The sequence below is a fragment of the Balaenoptera borealis genome, assembly GCF_965194805.1.
Source record: "Balaenoptera borealis genome assembly, chromosome: 15".
In the NCBI taxonomy this organism is placed as follows: Eukaryota; Metazoa; Chordata; class Mammalia; order Artiodactyla; family Balaenopteridae; genus Balaenoptera; species Balaenoptera borealis.
This window is the reverse complement of record NC_138871.1, coordinates 12,965,350-12,983,968: the sequence shown is the minus strand read 5'-3', so window position 1 is coordinate 12,983,968 and position 18,619 is coordinate 12,965,350. Positions and strand designations below refer to the sequence as shown.

General features: G+C 44.8%; 1 protein-coding gene across 1 annotated transcript; it reads left to right on the top strand.

Moving 5' to 3' along the window:
* The first annotated feature begins 9,689 nt into the window (after nucleotides 1-9,689).
* SPMIP9 (sperm microtubule inner protein 9) lies at nucleotides 9,690-15,980 on the top strand. Its single transcript, XM_082357905.1, is given in 3 exon segments — nucleotides 9,690-9,776; nucleotides 11,849-11,944; nucleotides 11,948-15,980. Coding segments are annotated over 3 exon segments (477 nt in total). The 5' UTR covers nucleotides 9,690-9,719; the 3' UTR covers nucleotides 12,272-15,980.
* Nucleotides 15,981-18,619: the final 2,639 nt, after the last annotated feature.

Here is an 18,619-nt window from a genome sequence, read left to right as displayed (position 1 = left end):
TTGGGTTTGTGTCCAGTTACAAAGAGGGAGAAGACACACAAGGGGGAGCTGTCAGAATGGGGTGTCAGGAAGTATTGATCATAGAATTTGGGCTTGTGTTAGGTGATTTGAGGGAGAGTCCAAGGAAGCGGGGCTTCGCTCCAGATTGGACGCTGTCAGGAAGCAGGTGTAACCCTGTGATTGGGTATCTTGATAATTCTTGTCTATCAGGCAGGAGGATTAAGTTGAGACTGAAAAACAGGAGTCACTCATTAGCCAGGATGGAGGTGTTTGGTCATTTTTGTGTCTTGGCCAATGTTCTTGCTTTGTCTGTGTTCAAACATAATTACAGAGTGCTCTTGTTTGTGTCTTGATCCATTGTGGTCACAGGGGTCTTGTCCAATGTGTGTGTTGTGTGAAACTATTCACGTTTAACAGGAGGACACCGCAGCCCAGCCGTGGGCGCCAGCCTTCAGACCAGGGGCCGCTTTTCACTTTCTCGGGCAATTTCAGGACATTGAAAAGAAGATCATCTCCTGAACTGCAGCATATAGGTCTGCCCTCTTTAGAACCCCATTCTCTTTCTCTCCAGGTGTGGAGAGGCCATATGGCCCTGTAATGGAGAATGTGGACTCTGGCCCCAGGCAGCTGGGGCTGGAATCCTGTCTCTGCCACTTATTAGCCACGTGAGACCCTAAGCAAGTCACTTAACCTTTCTGTGCCTCATTTTCCTCATTTACGGAATGGGGGCGGGGAATAAAAAGGATCTGGGTTGTAGGGTTACGGTGACGCCGTCAGGACGGTAAGGAGCACAGAGGACGTGCTCTGTTATTACCAGCATCCCCAACTGTCCAGCCAATTCTCAAGTGCCTGGCTGACTGTAGAACCTCCAGCTGTCGTCATTTCTAGTGCTGCGTCCCATTCCCTGTCTGTGCTGCGCGCTCATCCGCGCTGGTCTCCTTAAGAAGTCCCTTCCATCGTGTTGCTGTTGAGTGGCGTGTTCCACACTCACTCTCATTCGTTGAGTACATCCCTGTTTGTACTATGTGTCAGGCATCGTGCTGAGCAGCATTTTACTCCTTTCTCCTGCCAGCCAGGCATTTTCAACCCCCATCTGACCACTGGAGAATATAAGGAACTTACCCAAGGACACAAGGTTCGTAAGTGGTAGAGCTGGGTTCAAATGCAAAATCATCTGGCCCTTAAACTCTTTGCACTTGGCCTCCCGTCTGAAAGTCCACACTCTTGAGCACTGTAGGCCTTCAGCGTCCTGCCCCAGCCTGTGCTTCCAACTTGACCTTGCAAAATCCCCCAAACAACCAAAGAGCGTTGTGGAGGATCCAGCATCCACAGGTCTAGTCTGGAAGGCTCAGAGAACGTCCAGAGGCAAAAGACAGTTCAAACCTTTTGAGGAAGTAAAAAATGCATAGCTAATGGAAATGGTATCAATTAAGTGACAGATGTCTGCTGGAATGTCATAAACGTTCAGAGAAAAGGGATGTGGGCAAGCACGGGCGGGCAGGAAGTGGTTCCCACCAGAGGCCAGAGAGTGGCTGAACCTTCAGAGAAGGGCCAGATTTGGGCAAAAGGAGGCTCTTCATTTAAGACTTGGTTCCATGGTCACATCTCTGCCATGTCTTCAGGCCCCGCTCGGTACCAGATGGTCCTGCCTCTGAACCCCTACGTGTGCTGCTTCATTCTTCCTCTTTCCTCCCCTCACCAGGTTATAAAGTGCTAGACGGCAGGAACCTTGCGCTTGTCATCTTTTATCATCACTCCAACGACACGCCCTTCCTACTACTATACACACAACACACACACACACACACACACACACACACACACACACACAGCGTCTAATACATGCCTCGCTCACCTAAGGCAGTCATGTATGAAGCCAAAGGTCCTGCATTCTTATCCCAGTTTAACAACTTCCCTGGCTCTTTTGGCATCTTTCCTCATGTACTGTGCACATCTACCACTGAGTACCAATCCCAGGCCGGCTGATTGGCCGTCTGCCCTTGTACAAGTCCCTGGAAGCCTCTGGGCCTCAGCTCTCTCCTCTACAAAGAGCTGGGGGGTAGCCCAGCCGGGATTTCCTTCCAGAGGAGCATGAGAATCCTAAGAATTACCCTTGAAGCTTGCTAAAAGGTAGATTCCCAGGTTGGCTCCGTCTCCCAGAGATTCTGACACAGAAGGTGGCAGCAGAAATCTGGGTTTTAATGCGCATCCCAGGGGACTCTGAAGCAGACGGTCACGGCACTGCCCTTGGAGACCCTGTTTTGAGGGCTGGTGAAGGCATCCATGCGGGGACAGACCTCTCTGATGCACAAACACGACTTAATTTTCAGAGCCGTCCACTTGAAAGCTAATGACCCGGTTGTGAGCCCACAGGGAAAATCTAGAAGAGCCAGGCGGTGGGAGCTTCCAGCGTCCCCACCCCCTCCTGAGGATGCTTCCGATTCCGATGAACTCCGCGGATCTGCTTTTGTTTGTTTGTTCTTTGCGCGAAGGGGTTTCTATTTCTGCTGAGGGCCTTCCCGGCTCAGATACCCCGTTTGGGAAAAGCAGCGTTTGCTAAGCCCTCCAAGGCTCCCGGCTCCCGGAGGGGGATCAATATCCCCACCGCTCCAGAAGGAGGCCTTTGTAGTGTCGACTTGCTGTTTGTGCTTCAGGCTCTGAGGGAAGGTTTGCTCCTAATTAAAGGCGTAAATGCTTTAATCCCCGGCCTGAGGGCTTCCCAGAGCGCATTAGCCGAATTAGGAAGGAAATGGATTGTAATCCCTTTAATATCAGCCTGGAGGAACTCGAGGGCTTCTGGTTTGGGACAAGAATTTCCTCCTGTGATTTAACAATATTAACATGCGGAATTTGCATAGACAGAAACTTGGGGCCCAGCTTTCCCTTCAGGGAAAGCCAAGAGGAGCTTCTCTCAGATGAATGAAGGTTGCAATAATTAAGCTCCTACAACATACCAGAGCATTGGGTATGTCTTTCTCCTTTAGTTTCCCATCCAATCTGTGAATATGTATTTTATCAGTAAGGAAATAAAGATGATTTGCAGCAACATGGATGGACCTAGAGATTATCATACTAAGTGAAGTAAATCCGGCAGAGAAAGACGAAGATCATATGATATCACTTATACGTGGAATCGAAAAAAAGAAAAGATACAAATGAACTTTACAAAACAGAAATAGACTCACAGACACAGAAAACAATTCATGGTTACCCAAGGGAAAGGGGGGGGGGGGGTGGGATAAATTGGGAATTTGGGATTAACAGATACACACTGCTAAATATATATAAAATAAACAACAAGGACCTACTGTATAGCACAGGGAACTATATGCAATATCTTGTAATAACCTAAAATGGAAAAGAATCTGAAAAAGAATATGTGTGTGTGTGTGTGTGTGTGTGTGTAACTGAATCACTTTGCTGTACACCTGAAACATTGTAAATCAACTATACTTCAAAAAAAAAAAAAAGAAAGAAAGAAAGGAAAATAAAGATGTAGAGGTGAATATCCTCACGGAGGAAGGAGGGGAGGATTTTTTGAGAGCCTTTGGTGTGCCCTGTGCTTTGTATACACTATTTATTGAATCCTGTCCAGATAATCTATTTGTGTGTGCTTTTTAAATAACGTTTACTTCACCCTAACCATGCTTTTAGAAATACACTCATATTGGTTTCTCTTATGGAATTTAGTTTATCTTAGCCCCCACACAATTTGAACCCAGCACTTGTATGTGATTTAGGCTTAAAAAAAAAAAAAAAAAAAAGGATTTGTTTTCTGGTTTCTTAAGGGTTGAAAAGATGCCCTCTCATGTGCTGCTGAGATGGCAAGAACCACAGGTAACTTACCTATGCTTTGTACTGCAGAAAAATAACGTGCATCGCACTGTAAAAACTTAAAAATTGGTACAATGTGACATTTTGTGACGGTTCAGTGCAAGCTTTACAAAAGTTCATAACTATTTGAAGTCTAGTTGGAGGAAGTCTGAAGCACAACATAGCATTTCAATTCTCAGTGAAGAAACGGGGACCCTGAGGCTTTGGGAGTGAATTTGCCCACGTTGGCTGCTGCGGAACAGTGACCGTGGGTGGCCCAGCTGAGCGCCCGGCTGGGCTCTACAGGTTGTTCCATTAATGCTGCCGCATTAACTCTGAAGCCAAGAGATTCTGCAGAAACCTGACCACAGCGAACATGGAAAACATAGGGGACCCAAAAGAAGACTGAGTGCATGGACCCTGTCCCCTTCCCACTCTTCTGGCCTAATTTCCCCTCCTGCTGCCCTTGACACTTGTTTAGGGGGGCAGCGGGATGCTTCTTAGGGCAGTGTCACATCCCAGGGCTGTGTGGTCCCTGAATACGATAAATTGTCTCTATAAGCTTCAGATACCACCTATATCACCAGCAATTTCAGAGTGTGTGTCACACATCCAGAGCTTTCTCTCCTGAGCTATACATCGTTGTAGCCTCTTGGATGCCACACAGGCTGCACAACTGCAATACGATGGTCCTACTCACCAGATCGACTCCTCCTCCAGCCTTTCCCATCTCATCAAAGGACCATCAACCCCCAAAGACTCACTCCAACACTCTGGGACTCATCTTTGATACCTCTCAAAGGTATCAGAGATACCTCTGTATCTTTGTATACAATATCTCTGTATTGCCTGTCACTTCCTAATAACGGTTAAATCCTAAAGAGTTTATTTCCAAAATGCCTCTTTTTTTTTAAATTGGAGTATAGTTGATTTACAATGTTGTGTTCGTTTTAGGTGTACAAAGTGCCTCTTGAATCTACCCACTCTTCTCAGGATCTACCACCATCTCCTCCAACCTGTCCCAGCCACCATCATCATCCAGTGGTCTGCGAACTCATCTCCACGTGTCCCCTCTTCCCCTCCCCGCGGGCCAGGGTCCACCAGAGATCTTTTTGACATGCCCATCCCATTGCATCATCCGTCCGCTCGATCCCCCCGGTACCTCCCATAAGTCTCAGGATTAAAGCAACTGCCCTCCTGTACCCCAGCAGCCGAAGCCCCACCATCCTCTCCAGCCTGGACCTGCACATGTATGACCTCACTGTGCTGTAGCAGGACAGCCTCCTTCCCCCACAAGACCAGTCTCCCTTCAACCTTACGGCGGTGACACAGGCCTGAGAATTCTCCTTCTTCTTTAGGAACCCTTAGGATGTCACTACTTAAGGCAAGTCCTCCCTAACCAGCCCCCAAGACTGGATTAGGTCCCTGCATCCCGTATTTCTCCTTCACAATTGTAATTAAAGACTCACTTGATTGTAAATATACTTGTCTATCATTATGCTGTAACTTTGTAAAGGCAGAGACTGTTCTGTTTTATTTCACTACTATAATCGCAGGACCTTGCACAGTGTCTGGCATAGAGCAGAAACTCAGAAAATATGGGTGAATATTAGTATGAAGAACACCAACTATATCCGTTTGACTTCCTACATTCATTTCAGGCAGATATTACCTCCCTGAATTACAGATGATCCAACTGGCTCCTGTTGAACTTACATGATTTACCCAAGGACATGAGGATAGAAAGTATCAGGACTTGAAGTCAGGACTCCAAAACCTACTTGGTAATATTGTCCTGAAAAATATATCCTTGATGCACAAAAATCACGTTATAATCTAGCTATCCATCTCTACAGCCATCCTATTCTTTACCCTGTTCTTTGCCAGTTTTATTAAATTCACAAGCATGTCTCAAATCCCTACACTTAAGTGACAGGGCACTGAGGGATAAAAGGTAGGACCCAGTTCTTTGCCTCAAGGATCCCACAGTTTGTTAGAAGAAATAACTACTTTAACTCTCCAACCTTGAATTTGTTGGGACTACTTCAGCTGTAAGGAATATATCGGCTCACATAAACTGCAAAACCTAGATGTAGTCCAGCTTCAGGCATGGTTGTATCCAGGGGCTCGGTGCCCTCATGAGGCAGTCACTCTCTGTCTCCATCTCTTGGATTATCCTTGCTCTGCTGATTTTATTCTCAGCGAGTCTCCCTCCACATGGTGGCAAAGATGACCTCAGGCAGCTCCAGGCTCCCATGCCCGCTATCTCAGAAAGAGAGAGCCTCATTCCCAAGAGCTGGGGATGACGCTCACGAGCCCACCTTGGGTCATGAGCTTCTCTCTGAATCAATTGTGGTGGCCTAGAGGATGGAATATTCTGGGGACAACATGCCCATTTAGAGCTGGGGTAGGATCAGACCACACAAACTACATGATTCCTAAAGGGGAGAGAAACAGTTTTCTAAAGGGAAATTGGCATGAAAGAAGCAAAAGTCAGAGATGCACAACCGGCTCCCTCTCTTGGCTTCGTGCCCTCACCCACTACTTTCCTTGGCTCTTCTTGTTCCATGTTGTTCCTATCTTACAGGCTTTGCCCTCCTGACCCCTGTGCTGGGAAGCCCTTTCATCCAGATCTTTGCATGGCTGGTTCTTTCTACACTTAGAGCTCTGCTCTAGTGTCTCCCTCCTTCTTAGACCCCCCTATCTGAAGTGCCTCAGTCATTCTCCCACACTCATCTTGCTTCTTTGCTGGATCTAATAGAGGCCGAAATGCTTATTACTTTGTTTATTCTGTGTTTTGTTGGCACCAGAATGTAAGCCCTGTGCAAGCAGGAATTTCCATCTGTTTTGTTTACTGTTGAAACTGCAAGGTTCAGAACAGTGCTCAACACAAAACAAGTGCTCAATAGATATTGGTTGGGTAAATGAAAGGAGTCTATGGTGGCATCTAGTGAGAAACTAAGGAAAGCTTTGTGGAAGAGGTGGCCCTTAGAGTGGAATTTGTGTGTGTGTGTGTGGTAAATGTATTAACATTTATGCAAATGGTAGATATATATAAAATTGATCATTTTAACCATTTTCAGTGTACTATTTAGTGCCATTAAGTACTTTCACAGTGTTGTGCAATCATCACCACTATCCATTTCCAGAACTTTTTCCTCTTCCCAAACTGAAACTCGATACCCGTTCCTCCCAGCCCCCTGGCAACCACCATTCTACTTTCTGTGTCTATGAATTTGATGACCCAGGTATTTTATATAAGTGGAATCATACAATACTTGTCCTTTATGGTCTAGCTTATTTCACTTAACTTAATGTTTTCAAGGTTCATCCATGTTGTAACATGTGCCAGAATTTCCTTCCTTTTGAAGGCTGAATAATATTCCACTGTATGTATATATCACAATTTCCTTATCCACTCATCCACTGATGGACAATTGGGTTGTTGCCATCCTTTGGCTATTGTGAATAATGCTGCTAGAAACATGGGTGTGCAAATATCTGTTTGAATCCCTGCTCTCAATTCTTTTGGGTATATACCCAGAAGTGGCATTGCAGGATCCTATGGCAAATCTCTGCTTAATTTTTGGAGGAACCATCACTCTTTTCTACAGCGGCTGCACCATTTTACATTCCCACCAGCCATGCACAACCATTCTAGTTTCTCCACAGCCTTGTCTACACCTGTTAGTTTCTGTTTTGGATTACAGCCATCCAAATGAGTGTGAAGGAGGGTGGAATTTTGACAGACAGAGGAGGGATAAGCCAGCCTTTCAGGCAACAGACGTTTGGAGGGGCTATGGTATGAGGTGGATTCAGTCACACACAGTCTGATGTCATAACCCCCGTGGGGTTCTGTTTACCCCCTTCTCCTGTAAATAGACCGATTCGGTAGAGCATTGGAAAGCCCTGCCTCCCGGTACCTTCCGAGGCTGCCAGGCTTCATGTTGGCTCAGGTGTGCTGGGACACCAGCAGCTTCCTGTGAGAGAGGGTGGGGCACGGACACGCAGAAGGTTGGCCAGTCACCCCGTCACGGTGCCCAAGGACTGCGACCAAAATAGCCTGCATTATGTAGGTCAGGGTTCACCTCACGGACAGCTGTGGCTATGGGACACAGCAACAGGACTCTCCAGGTGGCGGGGGCACTCGGAGATGGAAGGGCTGAAGCATCATGGTCCTCTTGGCAGGAGGAAGGGTAGGTGCTGATGGCACTGAAGCTGGTCCCCAACCCGGGACAGGCGCTGTCTATGCACGAAAAGGAAGGGATACAGGGGCCATCTGAGGTCTGCCAACCACCCTCTTGGTCCACAGCCCCTAAAGGGAGTGGGGTTTAGGGCAGGGTTGCATGGGAATGAAATGAAGCACCGATCCAGAACCTAGAGAGCCACAAGATGGGGTGGGCTCACAGAGATTCCCCAAGCCCAGTCAGAAAGGCGTCCCCACTAAGACTTCAGGGTTAGGGGGGGCCAGGGGCAGAGTTGGACCCACACGCTGCTATTGTTAACTGAGAATGCAGAGCCTCACAGTTCTCTTCACCCTGGATCGCCTCCATCTCCACTAGGAACATGGTATGTGCTTCTGCTTTAGGGCGACTCTAAGTCCCAGGGCTGAACCTTGCTTCCTCAGGGCTGTTCAGAGCCCTGGCTCCTGGGGACCTATGTGCTGCAGTCAGCTCACCCCGGCTCTGGGAGCCCATTCCCTGCACATCTTCACAACTCGGCGTCAACGACATTATACTGATAGCTCGAAGTGGGCCAGGGTGTGAGCAGTTTAGCAGAAGTTGGCAAAAGGCTATAAACTGGGGTTTATTTGCCCCCCAAAAGGTGATTGTGAAGCATTTACCAGCACACCATTTGCCCTGCTATCAGATCCACCTCTGCTCGAGTGGTAAATCTGATGTTCTCAATAGCTGTAATTCCGTCTGAGTCCTGCTCCAGCCCCTTTGTCCCAGGACCCCTGTCTACCAGCCCATTTATCCCTGCTGCCACGACCAACCCCTGGTGATTCAGTAATGTGCTTGGTTGACGGAGCTTTAGGGACAGTGGCTGTTTTCTCTGCTGGTGGCAGAAGCGGGGCTAACCAACTTGTCTGTGTCTAGGTCAACTGCTATGGCAGGTGCGGTGTACCCTGGACAGGCGAGTGTTGTGACCATCTCAAGGTTGGGCAGCTTTGGCAAACAGCCCCAGGGAGGGCCAGGCTCCTTGGGACTCCCTCTGGCCATCATCCTGGAATACGGTGGGTTTTTTTGTTTTTTGTTTTTTTCAAACAAGCGGAAGAAAGCTAAGGGTTTACAGTTTTCTGGGGCTTCATTTATTTACTCAGCGTGCATTTATTAGGCAACCTCGGTGTGTCAGGAAGTGTGCTAGGCTTTGAGGCTGCAGAGATGCCTAAGATTATTAATTAATTATTATTAATTATTATTAATCTAGTGTCCTTCATTAAGTTAATGATAACCACTGTAGTGAGGGTTGTAAAATGTGCTGTAGAAGCAGAGGAGGAAGAGTTTAATTGTTGGGAGGCGGAGAATAAAAGGGTGGGAGAAATGTTTGGGAGGAGGGATTTAATATGGGTTTTAGAGGATGCGTAAGAGTTTGCCAGCGGGTGAAGAAGATGGCTCGCGTTACCAGCAGGAGGTGAGAGCATGTGCCAGGCACCTGGGAAGAGTCGAAAGTAGTGAGGCTGGAGTAATGGGCGTGGAGGTGGGCCAAGGCGGATGAAATGGTAAAGGTGAGTAGAAACCAGATCAGGTCCTTGTTGTCTGTAGGCCCCCAAATTAGCCTTTGTCCTACAATGAGAAGCCATTGAAAGCCTTTAAGTGGAAGAATGACAGGATGGGCTCCCTTGTTTTGCGCTCTTCCTTACCCTTTAGGCGCCTGTGGATTTAGACATACATCAGAGCTCCTACATGGTCGACTACAAACTCTACGGGAAACACAAATATGCCAGCGTCACACTGGAAGAGGTAAGTCACTCAGTCCTGTCTTCCGTTGAATTGCCCACTGAAATCATCCTTTTTTCCATTTTTATTATGAGTCTGGACATTGGAGGCCCTTATTGAGAACAATATCCAAAGCCAGGAGATCTAAATAGGTCTTTTATGTGTATGTGTGTGCACATTTAAAAAATATATATCAAGTATAAGTCATGCATACAAAAGAGAGTAAATAATAAACATTTACAGTTTAAATGACATCGATAAACGCCAGTGTCTCTATTATCAGCCAGCTTAAAACACAACACATTAGAGCCCCGTCTGCCCCTCCCTGTTCATACCCCTCCCCCACTTCCACTTCTGAGTTTTGGGTTAAACACTCCCGTGTATGTGTGTGTGTGTGTGTGTGTGTGTGTGTGTGTGTGTGTGTGTGTTAAAATGGTTTTACCCTGTATGTATGTATCTCTTTAAATAAATTATTTAGGGTTGCCTTTTTTGAACTTTATTACGTATTGGATCATCTTATTTGTCCTCTTCTGTGACTTTTGTTGTTTTGCTGAACATTATGGCACGTTGTTATTCGTTTTCTGCTGTATATTATTGTATTGCATGAAGATGCCGCGACATATTTTTCCCCTCTCCTGTCGGTGGACATTGGGGTTCTTGACTTTTTTTTGTTAGTTCCGCCACCCCCAAATGCTGCGGTGGAGATGAGGCACAACCTCCCATGCAGGAGTCTACCCATCCTGGGAGTAGAATTGCTCTTCGTAGGTGACATTACTATTTTCCAAAGTGGGTGCATCACGGTTCGCACCAGCACAGTCCTGTAGCTCTCCAATCTTGCCAGTCCTTGGTACTGTCAGACCTTTTCATTTTTGCTGACATGGTGGGTTTGAAATAATATTTTCTTGTGGTCATAATTTTCATTTCACTGATAATTAATGAGGTTCAGCATCTTTTCATTTGTTCATGGATAGTAATTATTCTGTTTGTCTTTTGCCCATTTTTCGATTGGGTTGCTTGTCTTTTTCTTATTAATTCGTAAGAGTTCTTTAAATATTCTGGACAGTTTTCATTTGTCAGTTATATAAGTGGCAAAATTCCAGTCTGTGGCTTGTCTTTTCACTTTCTTTCACTGAATAGAAATTCTTATTTTAATATAGCCAGATGTATCAGTCCTTTCCTGTATCATTTGCTCTTTTTAACTCTTTTTTTTTAAAGTTTTTAAATTTTTGGCTGCATTGGGTCTTCGTTGGTGTGCACGGGCTTTCTCTAGTTGCCGCGAGCGGGGCCTCCTCTTCATTGTGGTGTGCGTGCTTCTCATTGCGGTGGCTTCTCTTGTTGTGGAGCATGGGCTCTAGGCACGTGGGCTTCAGTAGTTGTGGCTCACAGCCTCTAGAGCGCAGGCTCAGTAGTTGTGGCACACGGGCTTAGTTGCTCTGCAGCATGTGGGATCTTCCTGGACCAGGGATCGAACCTGTGTCCCCTGCATTGGCAGGCAGATTCCTAACCACTGTGACACCAGGGAAGTCCCTTAAGACTTGTTTAAGAAATCTTTTCCTATCTTGAGGTAGCCCCACTAAAATTAATAAGATCTACACAAACAAAAGTGGAACAGTTTCTGAGATACATTATTTAGGAGAAGCAAAGTGCAGAGTCGAATTATATAACACGTATCACTGGTGTACAAACTGAAGGGGTGCGGATATACATAAACATATATATATATATGTTTATATGTACATAAAATATTTCTAGAAAGATACAAAACACACTGACAGCAGTGGTTGCCTCTGGAGATGGGAACAGAGAGAGGAGGAGAGTAGGAAATTGACTTACTTTTCACTATAAACCCTTTTGTACTATTTCAGTATATCTCTCTGTTGTACATATTACCATTCAAAAACTATTAAGTTTCTGAAAAATATTGGGTTGGCCAAAAAGTTCGTTTAGGTTTTTCTGTAACATCCTACAGAAAAGCATGAATGAACTTTTTGGCCAACCCAATTTAAAAAAGTGTGCTCTGTCTTGGATACTTCTAAGGAAGACGCTCCATTGTCACCTCTCTCAGCCCTCCCTTCATGTATGATTTGTTTCCACAGCAAGCAAAGCTGGATACCCAACTCCAGAACAAAGAGTTTTACAGGCCTACCCCCAGCCCCAATCCCAAGCTAGGAGATGTATACCCTGCCTTCAAATGACCCGACATGACCGCCAAAGACCTGGGGCAACCCGGCTTCTTCCCACCACAGGACCATGTGGCTCCAGCGGAGGATGAATGCAGGTTTGTCAACATCTGTCCTTCCGTGTACCCAGCTTCCCACACCCTGTACCTGGCCCACGGCGATGCCAACCAGATTCACCAGAGTACCGACTTCCCCTGCCTTTTGGAGCCCGAGCGCCAGCCTGCTGCAGAGGTGAGCAAAGGCTACTTTCTACTGCTTGGCTGTGCCTGTCCTTATCACTGTACAGTCAAGGTCTCCATCTTGAACCAATGGGGACCCTTGATGCCATTTTACCAGTAGGTAGGCTGAGAACATCTTCCAAGGGCACTGTGGAAATTCCTCCCTCTCACAAGGAAATCCCTGCTCCACCCTTGGAGTACAGATTGGAGAACTAAAAATAAAACTCTGGAAAGATGTTGCAGCAGCACCGGGACTGTGCTTGTCCGACCTTACTCCCTGACCTGCCCCGGGGGGCAGCATCCCCACCATAGGAGGAGAAGGGGAGGGAGGGAAGAAGGAAAACTAGTATGTATGGAGGGCCAGAATATGTGTGATGTTTCATTTTAAGAGCCCTGCTGTAAGGAGTCTTACTGTTTTAGTCATTTACTTACAAAATGGGAAAAATCATGTTTTGCATAGTCATCTGAATGTTAGGTGTGCTTGTAAAACTTGAAATGCTATTGGATAACTTTTCACCTCAATACTCTTAATTTATTCACCACTCTCACCCTTGTCACAATCAATGGTAACCATTTAGAGGGCATCATTTCATATTTTTCTTCTTGCTCAGTGGACCTTGGTGAACACACAATGTATGAGTCAGTTAAGAAACAGGCTAAGCTGCTGTAACAAAGGGAACCAAAATACAGAGACTTGAACAACATGCAAGTTTCTCTCCCATCTAACAGTTCAGAGGTAGGCAGGTGAGAAGGGGGATGGGCATTCTTTGCAGTGGCTTCCAGCTCTGTGTCCAAGGTGGCTGCTATGGACTAAATTGTGTCCCACACCCAAATTCATATGTTGAAACCCTAACCCCCAATATGATTGTATTTGGACATGGGGCCTTTAGGAGGTAATTAAAGTTAAATGAGGTCATAAGGGTGGGGCCCTAATCGAATAGGATTGATGGCCTTCTAAAAAGAGGAAGAGAAAGAGAGCTCTACACACACACACACGCACACACACACACACACACACACACACACACACACACACTCCAAGGAAAGGCTATATGAGGACATAGCAAAAAGGTAGCCTGCAAGCCATGAAAAGAGGTCTCACCAGAAACCAAACCCTGCCAGACCTTAATCTTGAACCTCCCAGCCTCCAGAACTGTGAGAAAATAAATTTCTGTTGTTTCAGTCACCCAGCCTGTGGTATTTTGTTATGGCAGCTGAACGGACTCATACAGTGACTGACTCCATTATTGATATTTTTTAGTTAGCAGAAAGGGAGAAACAACCAGGGGGATTCAGGTCATTTCCCTTTTAGGGGAGCAATGCAGAAATGATACCCTTCACTTCCAGTCTTCCTCTTGGCCAGAGCTCAGCCACATGGTCCCACCCAACTACAAGGAAGGCTGGGAAATGTCATCTTTATCCTGGGTGGCCACGCGCCTAGCTAAAAGTGAGAAGTTAGTGCAGAAGGAAAGATTGGATTTTGGTAGATGATTACCATTTTTGCCACGATACATGAGAAAGCTTTCCCTTTATAGGATCACGCTAAACACCAGTGCTTCCGTAGGGAATCGTGTTACAATGCAGATTCTTGTTAAGTCAAGGATGGGGAGGAGATCTGCGTCTCCAACGAGCTCCCAGGTGAAGCCAGTGCTGCTAGGAGATAGTTCACGCTTGAGTAGTGACGTTATATGCAATACTCTGCATCTTCCTTTTCACACATCATTACTTATAGATCTAATTATTTTTAATGACTGCCTGATATTCCATTGAATTGATGGATTTTATTTATTAAACTATTTTCTTATTGATGGATAGTCATGCTTTTCCAATTTCCTCCCAACAAATAATGCTGCAATAACTATTCGTGAACATATATCTTTACAAATGATGCTTTGATTTCTGTAAGGCAGGATCATACAAGTGGGATTTCTGGGTCAAACCATATGGGTATGTAGTGTTACTAGATACCCCCAGAACAGCCCCCTTCCTATCAGCACTGAGTAAGAGTGCCTCGTCTCCCATCTCCTCACCAGCATATGGATATTACGGATCTTTAAAATTTTTGCCAGTTTGACAAGATGGAAAATGGTATCTCATCATGGTTTTAATTTGGCTACTAGTGAGGTAAAGGATCTTTTTTATATCATTAGCTCTTGGATCTTTCTCCCTTGAGTTATCTTTTTTCTCATCAATTTATAGGAGCTTTCTGCACATTGGCCACAATAACCCTTTATCTAGCACATGCTTCAAATACGTTCTCTCTTGAGTTTTAAATATAAACATTTAAATGTGTAATCTGAATGTATTTTTCTCTAATATAAAATTCATAATACCTGCATTAGAAAATGTTGTAACGTGAAGAAAGGTGTGAAGAAGAAAAAGAAACTGCGTATAATCTCGCTGTTCAGTCAGTGACAACTTCTGTTGACATTTTGATGCCCAGGGTGGCAGGGTAACAGTTAAATTCTTGGGCTGTGGAGTCAGACAAAACTGGAGTTCCACCCACACCTACATTTACAACTTACCAGGTGAGGGGTATTCTAGAAAGTTATTTCATCTCTCTGAACAGCAATTTCCTCATCTGTAAGAAGTATTAATAATGATCATATCTTTGAGTGAACACAGCGCCCATGATATAGTTCGTGCTCAGTGAGATCTTTTATATGTATATTTTACTTATTTATATGCATATTTACAAATCTCACACTGAATACGTAATTGTTGCATTAACTATAAACATTGCTACTCAACCTTAAAACCTTATAAATATTATTGAATGAACATACCATAATTACTATTGTTTAACATCCAAGTTTCCAATGATGTATTTTCTCTTACAAATAAGGCTGCAGAATAAACTTTTTTCTCCAATTAGGTAGAAAAAGAGAGATAAAGCTACTGGGTCAAAGTGTATGAATATGTTCTTGATACATATTACCGAACCACTTTCTAAACAGGTGTATTTTAAAAATTTTATTGAAGTTTAGTTGATTACAATGTTGTGCTAATTTCCGCTGTACAGCAAAGTAATTCCATTACACATATATATATACATCCTTTTTCATATTCTTTTCCATTATGGTTTATCACAGGATACTGAATATAGTTCCCTGTGCTATACAGTAGGACCTGGCTGTTCATCCATCCTATATATAATAGTTTGCACTGCTAATCCCAGACTCCCAATCCATCCTTCCCCACTCCCCCATCCTCTTGACAACCACAAGTTTGTTCTCCATGTCTAAAAAGGGGTATTTTTAATATTAAGGGATCATTACTAATTTTGTTAGGTGTGATCATGGCATTTTGATTATGTTAGAGATACTTCGTTTTGAAATATTTACAGGAGCGATGATATCTAAAATTTACTTTAAAATATTCTAGCAAAAGAAACAGCATTAGTAGGATGAAGAATAATCAGTGAAACAATTTTAGTGACAAAATAAAAGTTGACCTGGGTGATGGGTGTGTGGAAGTTCATTATCCTACTCTCTCTACTTTTATGTTTGAACTTTTCCATTATAAAACATTAGATCAGAAAGGAAGGGAGGGAAGGTGGAGGAAAAGGAAGAAAAGAAAGGAAAGAAGGAAAAAAGAGGGATGCACCCCTAGCCATTTATAAGTGTATCTAATTTATAATATTCTTGTCATCCTCGCTATTCTCATTAAGAAAGAAAAAGAAAGAATGAAAAAAAGAATGACAGAAAGAATAAAAGAGAGAAAAAAAAGAAAGAGGAAGGAAGAAAGGGAAAGAAAAGAAGGAAAGGAGGAAAGAAAGAGAGAGGAAGACTGAAAGAAAGAAAGAAAAAAAGTCTGTTTGATAGTATAGCCTTTTTGATCTATGGTGAGGTTGAACAGTTTTGCAAATGATCTTTATCTCTTTATTGAAGTATAGTTGATCTACAATATTATAGTTGATTTCAGGTGTACAGCATAGTGATTCAATATTTTTATAGATTAGACTCCATTTAAAGTTATTATACAATGTTGGCTATACTCCTTGTGCTGTACATTACATCCTTGTAGCTCACTTATTTTATACCTAATAGTTTGTACCTCTTAATCCTTTACTCCTGCCTCTTGCCACTCCCCCTTTCCTCTCCTCACGGGTAGCCACTGGTTTGTTCCCTATGTCTGTGTGGTTTGTGTGTATATGGATACAATGGAATATTACTCAGCCATAGAAAAGAATGAAATTTGCCATTTGCAAAACATGGATGGACCTGGAGGGTATTATGCTTAGTGAAATAAGTCAGACAGAGAAAAACAAATACCGTATGTTATCATAAGTGGAATCTTAAAAATATACAAATGCATGAATATGAGAAAACACACAGACTCACATATCTTTATATCTCTTCATCAGTTGTAAAATGCTTTCTTGCTTGTGTGTTCCCATCTCCTTTATCTGTTACAATCCTTAGTGGATCTCCTTTTTTTTAAAATAAATTTATTTCTTTATATTTTTAATTTTTTTGGCTGTGATGGGTCTTCACGTGCACAGGCTTTCTCTAGTTGCGGCGAGTGGGGACTACTCTTTGTTGCATTGCGCGGACTTCTCATTCTGGTGGCTTCTCTTGTTGTGGAGCACGGGCTCTAGGTCTCCGGGCTTCAGTAGCTGTGGCACGTGGGCTCAGTAGTTGTGGCTCGTGGGCTCCAGAGCACAGGCTCAGTAGTTGTGGCACGTGGGCTTTGTTGCTCCACAGCATGTGGGATCTTCCCGGGCCAGGGCTCGAACCCGTGTCCCCTGCATTGGCAGGCGGATTCTTAACCACTGTGTCACCAGAGAGGTCCCTTAGTGAATCTCTTTTATCCATGATGCCTTCCAAGATGTCCAGAAAAAAAGTATCTGCGAATGAAATTTCACTACTTCTCAATACTTGTTAATAAATAATATTTTCTTTCCAGTGTTGAGTCAGGTAGATCAGCTGACCATTTTAAAACATAGTTACTTCCACAAAATGACTTAGTTGAGGTAAAAACATTAATAACAATAGCTACCCTTTATCAATCACTTATCATACACCAGGCTCTGTGCTGCACACATCACAGGCATTATTTCATCCCCACACACAAATAAAGAAACAAAGGTTCAGGGAAATAGGTTAAGTGCCCGGCCCAAGGCCACACATGGCAAAGCCAGAATGTGAATCCCAGATTTATCTGAGTCTAACCCCCAGGTTTCATTTTGGGAATGTCATATGTCATTCTTTTTTCTGAATAAATGATGGAAAGCCCCTTAATACCATAGTTGTCTTGCCCCTTTATGTCCAAATTTCCTTGATAAACCACCCATTGGTGTGAATAACTGCCTGGACCAAGAAGATGGGCCAATGCGAGTGGTCTTTCAGGAGTTCTTAATCCGAGGCGTTCAGGAGGTCATAGCCTTTATCTCAGCCTTACAAGGGGTGTGAGTGGCTGTGCCTAAGATAGAAAATGGATCACCCAGACAGGCCTGGACAGCACCTCGGGAGTGGACAGGGCAAGAAGGCTAGCTGGGCCCTGGGTCCCTTGGAGCAGGAGAGGACAGTGGAGGGGAGCCCAGGAGGGAACTGCTCAAGAGAGGAGGATGAGACCCCCAACAGGCTGCATTTGAGGTGCTTGCCCCATCTTCCCACAGAGAGGCCCGAAGGCTGATAAACTGGTCTCTGTCTCGGCAACAGCCACTAGAGTCCCAAGATCCTGCCTCATAAATCTCTGAGCTGGCCCTCTGTCCAGAGACCACTGCAGAAGCATCCAGCTAGCACCCAGGAGCGCCCCCTGCAGGTCCTCCCCGTATTCCTCCCAGAGGAATCAGAACACACGACAGATTACTTCTCATCTCCCTGCATAACCGCCCCTATGGGGTTGCCACTGCAAAGGCCCTTCGTATGTGGCATCAACCTTTCCAACACACACACACACACACACACACACACACACACACACACACACACACACTTCCCACTTCTGTGCCTTTGCACTTGCTGTCTGTCTGCTAGAAAGCCCTTCTGTTTTCCCCCAGCTGCATTTCTGTCTCTTCCAAAAAGCCTGTCTTGATAATCTCCTGTCCCCAGCAATTTGGGTTCCCAAGTCCCTTCATTCCTCCATCCCTTAGAGAAGTGCTGTGGGAATTCCATGAATGAACACCTAGAGCCTGGCAAACAGCGAAGGCTCAATAATTGTAAGATATTTTTCATTTTTATTCTCTTTAGAATTGTTACTGTCTTATTTATCCCTGAGAGTATTTTATTTACCTTGGTGGCTCCTGGCACCTGGCACATAGCAGGTACTCGATAAACATTGAAGGGATGAATGGTGGAGACCGGGGCTTTCCAAGGGGAGACACAGGAGTGAGGTGCCTGACCTCTGGGCATTTCAGCAGCTGCTCACCAGCCTCTGGCCTCCAGCAGCGTCAGGCTCCAGGCGACCTTGTGCGTCCACCTTCAGCCAGGGAAGCTCTCCGCCCCTGGCCATGTCAGGTGAAGTT